The sequence below is a fragment of the Lycium ferocissimum genome, chromosome 10 (assembly GCF_029784015.1).
Source record: "Lycium ferocissimum isolate CSIRO_LF1 chromosome 10, AGI_CSIRO_Lferr_CH_V1, whole genome shotgun sequence".
NCBI lineage: Eukaryota > Viridiplantae > Streptophyta > Magnoliopsida > Solanales > Solanaceae > Lycium > Lycium ferocissimum.
The window spans coordinates 16,678,339-16,693,659 of NC_081351.1; the positions used below are offsets into that span (position 1 = coordinate 16,678,339).

Genomic DNA, 15,321 nt, shown 5'->3' on the forward strand with positions numbered 1-15,321 from the left:
CCCCCATCCCAAAAAAATTGTCTTAGTTGCTATTTGAACAGTCAAAGGATATTTTCTTTTATCATAATTTTATCAAATACTTTCTAAATATTTTGAATTGTTAACTATTGTGAGTACTTTTTATGCAGTTTCTAAATGTGTATTTTTTATTTCGAAAATAAAAATAAAAATTCTATGTCTGAATTCACATCGAATATTAGTTAGTTTGACCCCTCCTAATCTGAATCAAGACAATCTTTTTGGGATAGGGGGACAATAATTTGGAGTTCTCAAATTTATTAATCAAAATTTTATGCGCATTAAAAATCCAAAAAATAGGTGTTCTATGGGAGCAAGAAATCCCGTGCTATGGGGCCAATATGAATTATGTTAGTCGGTAATCCTTAAATTGAAAAGATCAACAATTTATTCTTATAAATAAGATCTCCTTGTAAACAATATTGGTCACACGTCTAATAAAATTCTTCGACTTTCATTAACCATGCAGTCCACAAGTTTCTCCCTATTCACCGTTCAATCTAATGTATGGACGTCACCTCGCCCTACAACCACCATAACCCGTCGCAAAACCACCTCATTGCGAAGGTTATCGCTGGTCTTCGGGATGGCTCCATCACGCCACCAGGTAGGGGTGTCAAATGAGCAGGTTAGGCTGAATTTGGGTGGGATAAAATAGGCTGAGTTAATAAATAGGCTGGTCACTTGGGCTGAAATAGGCTAAAATGTGGGTCATAACCCAATCCGCCCAATTCTTACTAAGTTTTAATTGCTTTATATTTTATTAGTACAAAGATTTTTCTTGAAAATATTTTAACGAGATTTCTCACGAGTTAATTTGGGCTATATATCAGCCCAATTTTTGATGGGCTGAGCTAATAAATGGGCAAAAAATTGCGTGGATTGGCCTTCATACAGACCGATCTTTAATTTTTGTCCCTCAATTTGTTGGTCTTTAATTTTTGGCCCTACTTCTCATTTAATGAAAATTTGTGGGCTAAAGTACCATTTTCGCACTAGAGATTTGGGTTCTATCCCTAGCAGAGTCGAAAACAATAATTTCACAAGATATAGGTTATGAACATATGCCAATTCGGACTAAGTTACACAGAACCTATGCTAAATCTGGCAAAGGTTCGTGGAAATGAAGTTCTGCCTTAATTTCGCAATTATGCCTATAGGCATAGGTTCGATGTAGTTTCATAGAAACCTTTGCCGTGTCCGACATAGTTTCTATGTAACTACACAGCGATAGGCATAGTTTCATATGAACTTATGCCTTGCGATTTTTATTTTTATTTTACTGAGTAGGAGTTCGAACCCAAAACCTCGAGGTATTTTCGGTCATTTTTTTAAACGAAGGGCAAAAATTAAAGACCAACAATTTGAGGGGCAGACAATCGTGCAAATTGCCCATAAATAGGCGGTCAATAACCCATCCAAACTTGGACGGATTGAACGGGTTATGTTTTCATGAGCTAATTTTGTCACCTCTACCACCAGGTCACTCACTCAATGCCACCAGAAAAATTGGAAGTCTTCAAGTCTTTAGAACCTTGGGTTTCCGAAAGCGTCCTCCATCTCCGAAAGCCCGTAGAGAACTGTTGGCAGCCCAATGAGTTTCTCCCTGACCCTTCTCAAGGGTCCGATGGATTCATGGAAGAGGTTCGGGCCCTAAGACAACGAGTTTTAGGGCTTCCCGACGAGTACTTTGTGATGCTTGTGGGTAATATGCTAGGTGAGGATTCTTTGCCCTCATTTCTCACCATGATTAATACATGGGATGGAGTACGTGATGAGACTGGATCTAGCCCATGTCCATGGGCAATTTGGTCTCGAGCGTGGGCAGCTGAGGAAAACCGACATGGAGATTTGCTACGGACTTACCTTTATCTCTCGGGGAGAGTTGATATGTTGATGATTGAGAAGACAGTTCAATATCAAATGGGAGCTGGAATGGTAAATGTTCTTCTTAACATATATTATAAAGTTATGGATTTGTTGGGTTAACTACTCTGAACATCACTGTTATGGATATACCCCTTGTTATTATGAAAAAAAAAAAAATCCTGCACTTACACCTATGATGTTACTTCCAAAAAAAAAAAAAATATTGTCCACTTACCGTTTTTTTTTAGATAAAAAAAGTGTTCACTTATTAAATTAAGAAACAATTAACCTTATCTTTCCAGATTTGCCCATATTAATTGTTATGTGATCAAATTCCAATGCCTATTTAATTAGGAGTAGTCTAGTCAATTTACACCTTTTTTTCTTGGAGTGAGTAGTTTCTTAAGGGGTGTGCAAATGGCTAAGTGAACCCTTTTTTTTTTATCCGGAGGTAGTACTAATTAACACGGTCACGCTTCCCGCGGTAATAGACATCAACATAACAACAAAACGATCTTTTGTCAATATAATCGACATACTATGATAAATTAGTCATATTTTAATACATTTAGCTGCGTATATACATTATATAGGGGGTGTAAATATAGAATTTTAATAGCGCTGGAGATGTAAGTGTTTGATTTTAAAATATAAGGATTCTATCCGTAACTTAGTCATAGTATATGGGTGTTTAGTTTAAATAGTAGAATAATAGTGTTTAGTAATTATTTTACAGCGTTAGGTAAAAATGACTTACAACATGAGAGGTAACTTAAAAATGCATTAAATATTTAATTTATTGAATTACTTGTACTTTTTTAAAATAAAATTTGGGGGTAAGAGGAGGGAAATGGAGAAAATTACAAGGTGAGAAATCGAACTCTCACCTTAATTAAATAGTATTATTTAATACTCCCTCCAATCACTTTTTCTTATCCACAATGGACTACCTATTCTCTTTATAAAATAATAAATGAAGTGCATATTTTACTATAATACCCGTATAAATTGGTCTAAGTTTCAACGGACTTGGGAAAAGTAACAACAACAACAAACCCAGTGTAATACCACGAGTGGGGTATGGGGAGGGTAGTGTGACTGCAGAACGTTACCCCTAACTTGAGAAAGCAGATAAATTGTTTCTGATAGACCCTCGGCTCCAAATTTTCACTTTTGAAAAGTAAAAGTAAAAATTTATTTTTAGTATAGTGGACAAGTAAAAGTGAACGGAAGGATTATAGTTTTTTGGTTATATAAAACTCACTTATCTAAATAGTGAAAACAATTAATACCTTCTTGATTATGTGAAACACCACCACATGCCGAGCTAGAAGCCTGGATGCAGGTTCGGTCGATCCCAGTAGCTTTTGCTCAAATATAGTATTGCGTTAAGAAATTCATTAAGTATGTATCAATATATTTAGAACCCGGTTATTACCACTTTAAGTAGTTATTCAAAAATCTAGAACTTATAAATTTGAAATTATAACCCCGCCTCTGAACAACTTATTTTGAACCAAATGAAAAGGTAAAAATATCACTTAATATGTACTTATAAGGAACTGGTATTTTTGTGTAAGCTTTGAAAACGGGATGTTATAGTTGCCTATTGCAATTTAAGGTTTGTTAGTAATAAAATTGAAAAATGATTAGTTTATAAATGATCAATATAAAAGTTTAAAAGAATAATAATTATCTCTTGATTTGCTCAAGTGAACAAGTAAAAATAATATTATCAAAGCAGAGCAAACATAAATGACGCTCATGCTAGATGAGAGTTACATGTTGCTCATAAACGCACACGCAAGTATACGTGATCGTACAAGTAATATATTGATTTTAGAAATCGGATGTCGAACCCACAAGTATTTATGATTAACCATCAGCTAAATTAAACGATCCGAATTATCTATACAAGAGATGAAATCTGAAGGTTGTATTTATAAACTAACTAAAATAAAAAGAAAACAAATAATGAACTTCAATCAAGAAAGAGTGGGTTTTTATATATGTTATCAATGAGATGAAATCGATCTAGGGCTATGGGCTATCTAACAATCACGTTGTATTCTTCAATTGATTCAACTTCTTAATTTATCTAGTTTACTGATTAACAGGGTTGATATTACAACTACGAATCTCTCGAGTCCTCTAGCAGCCTATTTGTATTACTTTCACACCTATATCTCTATGGTCACGAACCTTAACACAAATGCATTTATATTTCCTGTATATCAACCAAGCAAGGCGAACTAGGTATATCTCTATCCTAGACGCAAATTTGCTCTTCGATGCCCAGGGTTGAGATCCTGCTCTTTATAACCAGAGTTCTATCTTAGTATTCCTCTCTTGAGTTCAATCTAAGAATCAAAGATAGTATTCGATTGGTGATCAAGCGACCAAATAATTAAGCTCAGGATTAAATAAATAAACCAATAAGATAAACTAATTAATTGAAATCAATATTTGAATAACAACATTCATGAAAGAACCATAACCCTAGAACGAGAAGTTTAGCTCCACATAGACATGGAGGAATTACAACAAATCATCCAATGAAAATATAAAAACTAGTAGTAAGGAGAAGAAAAGGTGAAATTCAATAATCTCCGACCTATACGGCGACTCCTAACTATCTCTAGGTTCAAAGTTGTCTAAAGTTATATCTTATGGACTATTTATAGGTGTAGAAAAAAGCTCAGATGAAATAATTTCGGGTCTTGTGGCCTCGCTGAGCGAGCCACACAGCCAGGTAGTACCTCGCTGTGGTCTTGTGGCCTCGTTTGCTGCCAGGTATGCTTCTTCTCATTTCCTTTGCTCTTTTCTTTTGTCTTCCTCTTCAGCCGCGTAGGTCTTTAATTCCCAATATCAAATTCCTCTAAATTTCTTTGCTCCTTTGGTCTATTAATAGTCTCCAATCATTAGCAATTATGTCCCAATCATTGAGCCGCTATTGCATGTCTACTCTCATTTTTTTCCTTAGCCAAATTTTCTTGAGCCTTCCTTCTTGCAGTGTAACATTTTCAACGTAAAGTACCTAGATTCCATAATAAAGCATAAATTAGGCGCATATCAAATAATCAATATGTTACGTGTATTTAATGCATTTAGCTCTAAAATAAAATATAAATATGAGTAAAAGATGGCGAAAAAGCGTATAAATACACCTAACATCATTATACGGTACACTTCAAATCTTTGTACCTTATTCACAGTAGATGATCATTAAACGACCACCCCAATAGCCAACTCTGTTAAGCTTTGAAATTATTTTTCTTTAAAAATGTTGTTTCACCATTTCTTAATCTGGTTCAAAAAGGAATAAGCAACTGACAAGGACCCTATTGGAATTAAGACGATGTTCGAATTATGATTTCCTAATTTTACCACTTTTATAAGAAAATATTAAGTTGTAATTACTTGACTATGTAATTAACTAGTTTTTGAATTTGGAAATATTAAAGATTTGAAAGAAATAAGAAGCAGTTACATGCACGTATACGGTATACTGCTTTGAACTGCTTGGGCCAAGGGTCTATCGAAAACAGTCTCTCTACCTCCCGAGGTAGGAGTAAGGTCTGCGTACTCTATCCTCCCCAAACCCCACTTGTGAGATTTAACTGGGTATGTTGTTGTTGTAAGCAATTACATGCACGCAACTTCTTTTTATATACATATAAAAGTTGCTCATAATGTTTGGATCCTTGTATCTTAGGACAACGGAACAGAGAACAATCCATATCTGGGCTTTGTGTATACATCATTTCAAGAGCGAGCTACATTTTCGGCGCATGGCAATATGGCTAGGCTAGCTAAAGAGGGTGGTGACCCCGTGCTAGCGCGTATATGTGGAACCATCGCGGCGGATGAGAAGCGTCACGAGAATGCCTACACAAGAATTGTTGAGAAATTGTTAGAAGTGGATCCAAATGCAGCTATGTTAGCCATTGCAAACATGATGAAGAAAAGAATCATAATGCCACAACATCTCATGTATGATGGACAAGATTCGAATATATATGAGCACTACTCTGCCGTTTCCCAAAAACTAGGGGTTTACACAAGTCGAGATTATGCTGAAAACGTAGAGTTTTTTATAGCACGATGGAACCTGGAAACGCTTGAAGGCTTGACAGGCGAGGCGAGGCGTGCACAAGATTTTGTCTGCGGAATTCCACTTAAAGTTAGGAAGTTGGAAAATCGAGCCAAGAAATCAGAGCCCCGCCAAGTGAAATTTAGTTGGATTTTCAACAAAGAAGTGAGTGTTTAGATGAATTGATTTATAAGAAAGATGTAAAATAATAAAAGCTTATCCTTTCACTAATAGGCTTTTTGGATAAGCTACTCCCTCCGTTCACTTTTGCTTGTCCACTTTGGACTTTTTACGCTGTTTAAGAAATAATAAATGAAGTGCATAATTTACCAATGTATTCATATTAATTGGTGCATAGTTTTATGGGATTTGAAAAATGATTTGAAGTGAATAATTAATACTATGGGCAAAACAGGAAAAAATAAATTATCTTATCTTGATATGCTAAAAGTGATAAGTAAATGTGAAAATCTATTTTTGGAATACTGGACAAGTAAAAGTAAAAGTAGAGAGTACTAAAATTAACTTATTCTATGATGTACTTCTTTATAACAGTGTTTTTTTAACAAAAGTGTTTTGGGAGATTAACAGTTTTGTATTTGGCTAAATCATTTGAAAAGTGCTTCCGCCGTTAATTTGTGTTTGGCAATATTTCAAAAAGTAATTTTAAGTGGTAAAATTACGAAAAAGGTTGTTACTATTAATTAATTTGATAAATATAAATTTTATAGGGTTCTATGCATTTTCCATCCCTATTGTGTGCACATTTTCTTGATAAGTACCTTAACCTCTTATTTTTTTTTATAATTTGCCTCTATTGTTTTGATTTTCTTATAAAATCTCATTAATAAAGAGAAATCATGAAAAGTAGAAATAGATCAAACAAGAGTACGAATAGTACACATAGTAATGAATTAGGAACTGCACATATTCGTTCGATAATTTGTTAGACATTCTATTAAATGGAGAAAATTAGATTATAATATTCATACGAGGAGCTAAATTTAATCATAGGATCTTGTCACGCCCCAAAGCTGGGGATGCGTGGCCGGCACCCGGTGCCGTACTTGGCCTGAGCGAACCACTCTATAACGGTGACTTTGGAGGGGTAACCCTCAACTTAGGCCGATGAAGCCTCCCTGCAAACAAACAATAACAATCAAGGCCGACAAGGTCGTATCCTGAATCATCTGTCTGTAACAACAATCATACCTGAAGGGCTCACACACCTAAAACATATATACATAATTGCGCAGGCCGACGAGGCCGCCATAAACGTCTACAACCAACAGTACCAACATGAACATATACAAGGGCCAAAGAAAGCGTTACACTAACATACATATCGTACAAAAATACATCTACAAGCCTCTAAAGAGTAATGACTGTACTATGGTCGGGACAGGGCCCTGACCTATCCATCATCTGTATAAACACAAAACGCTGGACTGGGTAACTCCGAATGACATAGAGCTTACCACTCTAACTGGTACTCGGAAATCTATTGAGGCGGTCTCTCTAGCTGCCTATCTGAACCTGTGGGCATGAACACAGCGCACCCAGACAAAGAAACGTCAGAACGAAATAATGTACCGAGTATGTAAGGCGACTGAAACTAATGCTGAATTAAAATATAAGATAACTGAACATAAATTGAAGAGTCAATAAAGAATCTAGTTGTACTTACCTGCCTCTGACATATATTAACTTAACTAATAATACGACATCAAACTATTTAGCCTCGTATAAGGCATGTAGACATGCATGATTAGTCCTGTAGGCACTCAATGTAGCCCCGAAGGCAGTCTGTATGTATAATCATAGCTCCGAAGGCAAGCACATGTCTGTATAGCCCCGAAGGCATTTGTATGACCAATAGCCCTGTAGGCAAGCATCATAGCCCCGAAGGAAAATATCGTACCCCCGAAGGCAAACATCATAGCCCCAAAGACAAACATTGTAGCCCCGAAGGAAAACATCATAGCCCTGAAGGCAAACATCATAGCCCCAAAGGCAAGTATATACTTGTATAGACTCTACAATCTCACTTCTATCTACTAGCTACATGAGCAACATGCTAACTGAAAGTGAACTCCCGATGAGGGAAACTACTATACGAATACCATGAAAAATAAACATTTAAAACTGCAACTCTAATTTGTTTCTTTGTGGTGCTTTTAGGCTATATCTTCCCTTTCCTTCATTTTCCAGCTTCCTTTGGACATAATTTGAAATCATGTTGATTTGAAGTTGAAGTTTTGTTTCGATGTGCAATTTGCCCGGCTCCTATTGAATTGAATTCTTATGTCGATCAGATGAATGCCCTATATATCCAAAACACTTGACAAGATTTGTTAGGATAAACACATCCATGTAAGGGATTTCATTTGCAATATGCAATTGATCTATTTCAACATCTCCATGTAGGAGTAAAACTATATCATGCTCGTAGTTATAACAAGATATATAAACGCATCAACTGCACAAATATATGGTACTTCAGGACCAATTCAATTTCTCATTTCAACCTTTTTCAGCAGATATAATCTAATGCTTTTGGAAACTCTTCAAGAGCTCCAACAATATTCAAGTCATCAACTTGTATAATAATATGAAAGGTTCTGATTATCAATAGAGACAAGGGTAAACATGATCATATGTGTACCCTTCGTCAATGAATATTCTTTAAGGCGATTTCAGTACATCAGCCTTGATTCATTTAATCCATTTAAGGATTATAAACAAGTTTTCCAAGAATTTATTATATATGCTTCAGGCATTTTGAATCCTTTAGAAAGTTTCATATAAATTTTGTCAAGTAAGCCATATAGGCTGTGACAACTTCCATTAGTATAAATTGTGACATCTTCTAATCGCTTATCAAGATGCATCATTTCACTTGGTAATTATTTCTACGTCAACATGCTTTAAAAGACATAGAATTCTGATCCTCACAACCCTATACTGTATTGCGCGCTATGTAGTATCAAAGATATCGTCGACGATATATCATTTGTATCGTTTTCAATTTGATATAACTTACTGAGATCTCATCACTTCATTATTTTCAAGTACCTGAACCTCCTATAAGGTTTCATGAAGTGTTATGTCATAGGCTCTTCAAGAGCACATTGCCTCCTTATTACGATCATTTTGATCATTTGCTCCTCTCCTTTTTCAAGGATTATTACATTTGGAACTGATTCGTCTACCATGCTTCATGCATCTGTGGACTTGTCCTTCAGGGATATTCAATAGTAGCATTTTGCAGCAGAAATATGAGATTAATTTTGGGTCAGCCAAAGCTTGCAGCATTTGACTTGAATTATCTTTTGAATGAGGATCATACTGATGATAATTCACAACATATTTCTTAGCTGCTTATCTTTCTCCCCCTTATGTTAGAAAAGCTAATTTATATCCCCACCTTATTTGGAGAATCCATCTGTGTGCATCATGGTAGATTCATTAACCATATAATGCACAACAAAAGTTATATGATGGAAATATCTAGTTCTTGACTCTGAACTAATTATGAGGGGAGAATTTATCATAATTTATTGACATCAAGCATACAAGCGTCGTTGTATGCAATATATCACATCTCAGACCAACATCTGAAGCTCTGTTCTCATAAGTAATAGTTTAGCTATATTATGGAGGCATCCAATGCCAAACCAACTTAGATATAAACCAGCATTATCAAGATGAATTGTCTTGATTACATATTCTAAAAATTGTGCTTCCAACTCAATTATTTTGGGCAAGCAACTTCGTAAATGTCAAACTGCTAGTTGACAATAAACATACATGTGACCATCTCATAAACGCATCTATTTAAGACTTCACATCGCAGGTGAAGGGGCCCACAAGAATATAGGGGATTCAGTCCCAACATTAGCTGGTGTAATCAACTCATCACGAGAACAAGCAATACAAAAGAAATCTTGAAGAATCTTCTAGTTCTTAAATATATTCTGAATACTCAATTAGCACATCATATTTAAATCAGGACGGCCAAAACGGTCATGTTAACTGAAAAAAATATTTGTACTCATAAACTTAAAGTTTACTATGACGTGTGTTATTTATTTAGTAAACTTCGGGTTTACTATTGTATGAGATTTTATATCAATAAACTTCTGGTTTATTGCGGTATGTGATCTTATCAAACTCGGGTAACGTTTCACATACATATTTCTTACCCGTGGTAACTTGAAGATATTCAATCTTCCAATCATTTGTAGTCTCAATATGATAACCATTTTTATTGCTAGTAAACTTCAGGTCTACCATAGTTTGTTTTCCGAACGTATCAATTACGATCACGGTTAAATGGTGCTATCACATATAACCTCTTTGAGAGACTTCAATTTATCGACTATAATCAGCTATTATTTGAACACTGCTGGTGTCGTGATACTTGTAGATAAACAATTAGCTCTTCCGGTGCCCTTGATTATTAGTTTGTACTAACAAATATTTTTTTAGATACTTCTGGTATCACGAAAGAAAATTTGGTTAGACACTACTGGTGTAATGAAAGAAGACAATATCAAATGGAAATTGAAAGACAATATTCAACTATAAATTACAAAAATAAACGTTAAACTATAAACTTCAGTATTTCAAATATATCCTTCAAGGAGACTGGCCATTGAAGTTTCAGAGTTTTACTACTTCAAGAGTAAAGTTTCAAGTTTTATTACTTCAGGAGTAAAGTTTCAGAGTTTTACTACTACAAGAGTAAAGTTTCAAATTTTACCACTTCGAGAGTAAAGTTTAAAGGTTTACTACTTCGAGAGTAAGTTTTAACGTCTTACTGCTTCAGGAGTGAATTTAAAAATATTTACTAATTCAGGAGTAAATTTAAGAATTCTACTACTTCGGGAGTAGATTTTAGAGTTGTACTACTTCGGGAGTAGAATTCAAAGTCTTACTACTTCAGGAGTAAAATTCATAGTCTTACTACTTCTGGAGCAGGATTCAGAGTCTTACTATTTCGTGAGTAGAGCTCAAAGTTCTATTACTTCGGGAGTAGAGATCAAAGTTTGCTACTCTAGGAGCAAATTTGTGAGTTTAGTACTCCAGGAGTAAAGCATATAATATTCAGAATATTTCTTCTCAATTATTCTGCCTCTTCTGGAGATGAATCATGATATTTTCACAGTCAAATGCACATTCATATTTATAAGCTTTACTTATACATACTATCACATTCACTTCAGAGAATGGATTTGTAGTTGCAACATTTATCAAAAGTTTTCATTCTTCTGGAATAAAACATAATTATCTGAATGTACCTTAAGCATATCAAATCGTGATAGCTTATAACCTCGTTTAAGATATTGCTACTACAGGAGCAAATTGAGGCATACATATTTAATCTAGAGATTTTTTTTTTCCCTCTTACATATCCCTGCATGCAGCTACAACAAGCCCATAAAAATACTCCCACTTCTGGTGGTTATAGAAATAAATGAATTTAATCATAACGAGATTTAATAAATATTACCACTTCTGGTGATCATATATTTCTGGCAAACTTTCATTCTTAACCATTTAAGGAATACGAAATCAATATCATAATTAATCCATCTTATTAGTATCGTTCTTCGGGAACAATTGTAGGCATGACCCACTAAGTGAATCAATTAAGTTCCTCATATTCAATAACCAAAATCGATACCTGTCTCCTAGATATTTGATATTCATTATCGATGAGGCTGGTTTTTAATGTAGAGCTGAGTAATTTCTCATCCCAATCATAAGGCAAGGAAGTGCTCACGCCTTTTAATGCTCTCCTGGAGTGTTTCTCCTTTCCACCTTATTCATACATGGATCCAAAAACAAGGAGAAATAGTCAGATAAAAGCATGATACTTCAGTACTTATGTTAATATTGAGAGGAAACAGTAACGTCTACTCATCTGTCCAATTAATACATCCTGCATAAAGGAAACTTTGATTTTCCTTTCTTCAAATATTTTCAAAATAAGTGTTTAAGGCAGAGTCTCGTGCTGATAACGTATTATAAAATAAAGACTATAAAGAAATACACCGTAAACAAAGAGATATAGAGAGTGAATCAACCCTTGTACATATAAATTCTTCAAATGGCCACTATTTATAAGAGAAATATATGCTTGATGGCCAAGCCATTTAAGGAAACTTGGTGGCCACGTTACTTGGTCTCCAAGTTCCTTGTTGGCCAAGTCCTTGTGGACATCCACCAACAAATGTTTACAACAAATACATTTAATTTTGGCAATTATTGTTGAAGACTAAGCCACATGTTATCCTATTTACAACGTTAATGTTTGCAAATGAAGTCTACAAGCAGTCCTTTGAATTTATAATTGTGTTTGAATCGTAATAGCTTCTTTTCAATTATTTATTCCCTAATAAACTATATTCGAAAATGTTAATAGAGTCATACCTATCTATAACAGTAATCCTCTCTAACAACATTTCCCTATAACGGCCAAGTGTTTTTCTCTTAGAATTAATTTTTCAAGTTATATTGTATTCTCGATAACAACATTTCGCTATAGCAATAAAAGAATATTTAGACAAACTACACCATTATAGAAAGATGTGACCGTCCAACAAGTCCTTTCAAGAAAAATAAATTCAAAATCTAATTATAGTTAATCATTAGGTGGTTGTATTAGCCAATTGATAGTCGTTCATGTTGCCAATTGATAGTCGTGTCATATGAACATGGTACAAGATCTAAAGGGTAATGTTTAACATTCTTCTAGCATCAGACTCATTGTTGGGTGTTTGGCTCAAAGATTATGATCGAATCGACCAAACTAGATGAACTTCAATTTGAATGTTTTTTGGCTGATCTACACAAATGACTTTTTTTAAGTCATTTAGTTATTCTCCTTATTGTTTACATTTGTGAAAATATAAGTATATAACCCTTTAGAGAATTACGTTTGTGAACAACGTTAGACTCGGCTCTATTATTTGCTCATATACTACTCAATCTTACATACAATTAAACATTGGACTATCGTCTAACCTTTGTGATAACTTACAATATTTTAGATCGTGATCGAATGTTTTGTCATAAGATTTTCCATTTGCTCAAAAGAGATCTTTAAATCGTGGCTTAAAAGGGTTCATATGTTGCAAGAAATTATTAAAAAAAAAAAAAAAAAAAAAAAAAACGGAGACTATTTACTGAATATTGTCCCAAGGGACAGCTGGGGTAAATCTTCCCAGCCCAACTAGACAAGCATTCAACAAGTGTCGAAGTCGCTAGGGTTGTCACAAATCAACCACATGTTTTTTGTCTAAAGCTCACAAACTTTCTTCTAAGTACACGGTAAAAGAAGAGAAAAGGTGAGCTGGAGTCTCTTTTTCTAGTTAGAGTAAAGGATCAAAAACATAACTAAACTATCACGTTTTTTTGTGTTTCATATCTGAACTATCCAAAGTGAGCAAAACACACCTAAACTATCACTATATAGTTAGCAAAACACATCTGAACTTCTATACTATGGTGTGTGTACTACACTCTCTTTTTTTGTTTAAAAATAGTGTCACGTGGCACTCCACGTGGATAAATAATTCCACTGTGGCAGAAGTTTATTCCACATGGATAAATAAAAGGTTTAAAGTTAAAGGGGTAATATGTTTGGGTAAAATTAGAAATCACCGGTCATTGTAAAAAATTTGTTAAATTCACACCATTCACACCGGATATTCTCTTCTTCTCCAACATTGGTCTCATCTCTGTTGTGGATGGTGTCTTGCTTTCCCCCATTAAGCTTCAATTTCATCATGGATTCCATATTAGTTGCTGATTTTCTTTAAAAAAAAAAAAAAAAGTTAGAGTTCTTCATGTCACAAAATATTGGGGATTTTGTATAAAAATTTAGGGTTTTAAATATAATGAAGAAGAAATAAATGAAAAAAAATCTGCACAGGAGAAGAAGAAATGAAGAAAAATGGTTGAGAAATGATGAAGAAGAAAGGGGAGAGCTTAGGGTTTTAAAGAATTAATTGAAAAATTTTAAAAAATAAAAATAATAATGAGTCAGCAAAATATAGCTGTTACCTATGCCGATGGACCAAAATTTTTTGATAAAATTTTGCTTCGTACGCTTTTAGGTGAGTGAGGTCAAACATTTAGTCTAGTTGGCATCCGGTGTGTGTTTCTTGCTAATCAGTATAGTGATAGTTTAAGTGTGTTTTGCTCACTTCGGATAGTTCAGGTATGAAACACAAAAAAACGTGATAGTTTAGGTGTGTTTTTGACCCTTTACTCTTCTATTTATGGTTACCTGGATTTAAAAGAAACTAGAGATGAAATTCATCTGTTTTCTTAAATTAGTTGGAATACCAAATCATCCATTAATATGAATAAGTGAATAGCATAAATGTCTGTCTTCATATTTAAAAGAAGTTTTCAGGAAAAAAAAAATCAGACTAAAAGGCTAGAGTGAGATGTTATGATAAAAACCTTTGGTAAGACGATCAAAGGCAATAAGGAGATGTTATGTCATCTTATGATGATACAAGGTTGGGAACCCTCTGCAAAGTTTAATTTAACCTATCCAGGACAAATGGCCTGTTGAAAAGGTGTTTGATTGGATATTTATTTGAATGGACTCCGATGGCTAAGTATGGTGCCGGGGAAGACTGAAAAAGCTTGGTTCTACTTGTTGGCAATGGTGGTTCAGATAGTGTGAGAAGATAGAAAAGAGACCATGGACTTTTAAGTGAAAGTTATAATTAAGTCTAGTTTGCATTTTCTTCTCAGGAAAATTAGAAGGAAAAGGTTGCATAACATCAGGACAAAATTAAACCCTGCTTATCACAGTAAAATTCAAATAACATATAACAACTCCTGGACTTGTATGCAATAATGTTGGGGCACGTATATGGACTTGCATTCTATTCATCGGTTTACATGGGAGATTACTTACAAAGGCTAGATTATCTAGGTGGGGTTGTGTTGAAGATACTTGTTGTGTTTAGTGTGGAGCTGGAAATGAGAATATGGAACACCTATTCTCTTCAATTGTAATTTCTCAGCTTTGATCTGGAAGAAAATCCTACAGTGGCAGGGTGCTGATAGAGATCCTACTGGTTGCCAGTGAAAATGCTAGTATATTTTGAATGGCTCTGGACAGCAGTGTGTACCATATCTGGCAAGAGAGGGACCAAAGGCTGCTTTCTCAGGTCGAAAGAACTACTGAAGTGATATGCAGAATGATCATCCAATGTGTACATGTTTGAGGCTCAATGAAGATTGCTTTAAGCTAGTACGATTAGAAGCTTTAAACTGCTACCTTTAAGGGCTTGTGTTTAGCTGATGTCTAT

The 15,321-nt window shown here is 34.6% G+C and overlaps 1 protein-coding gene across 1 annotated transcript; it reads left to right on the forward strand.

The window, feature by feature from the left end:
* The first annotated feature begins 432 nt into the window (after window positions 1-432).
* LOC132032618 (stearoyl-[acyl-carrier-protein] 9-desaturase 1, chloroplastic-like) lies at window positions 433-6,255 on the forward strand. The gene is made up of 3 exons (XM_059422269.1): window positions 433-625; window positions 1,501-1,956; window positions 5,603-6,255. Exons 1-3 carry the CDS (start codon window positions 482-484, stop codon window positions 6,155-6,157), a joined length of 1,155 nt encoding a protein of 384 aa, XP_059278252.1. The 5' UTR covers window positions 433-481; the 3' UTR covers window positions 6,158-6,255.
* Window positions 6,256-15,321: the final 9,066 nt, after the last annotated feature.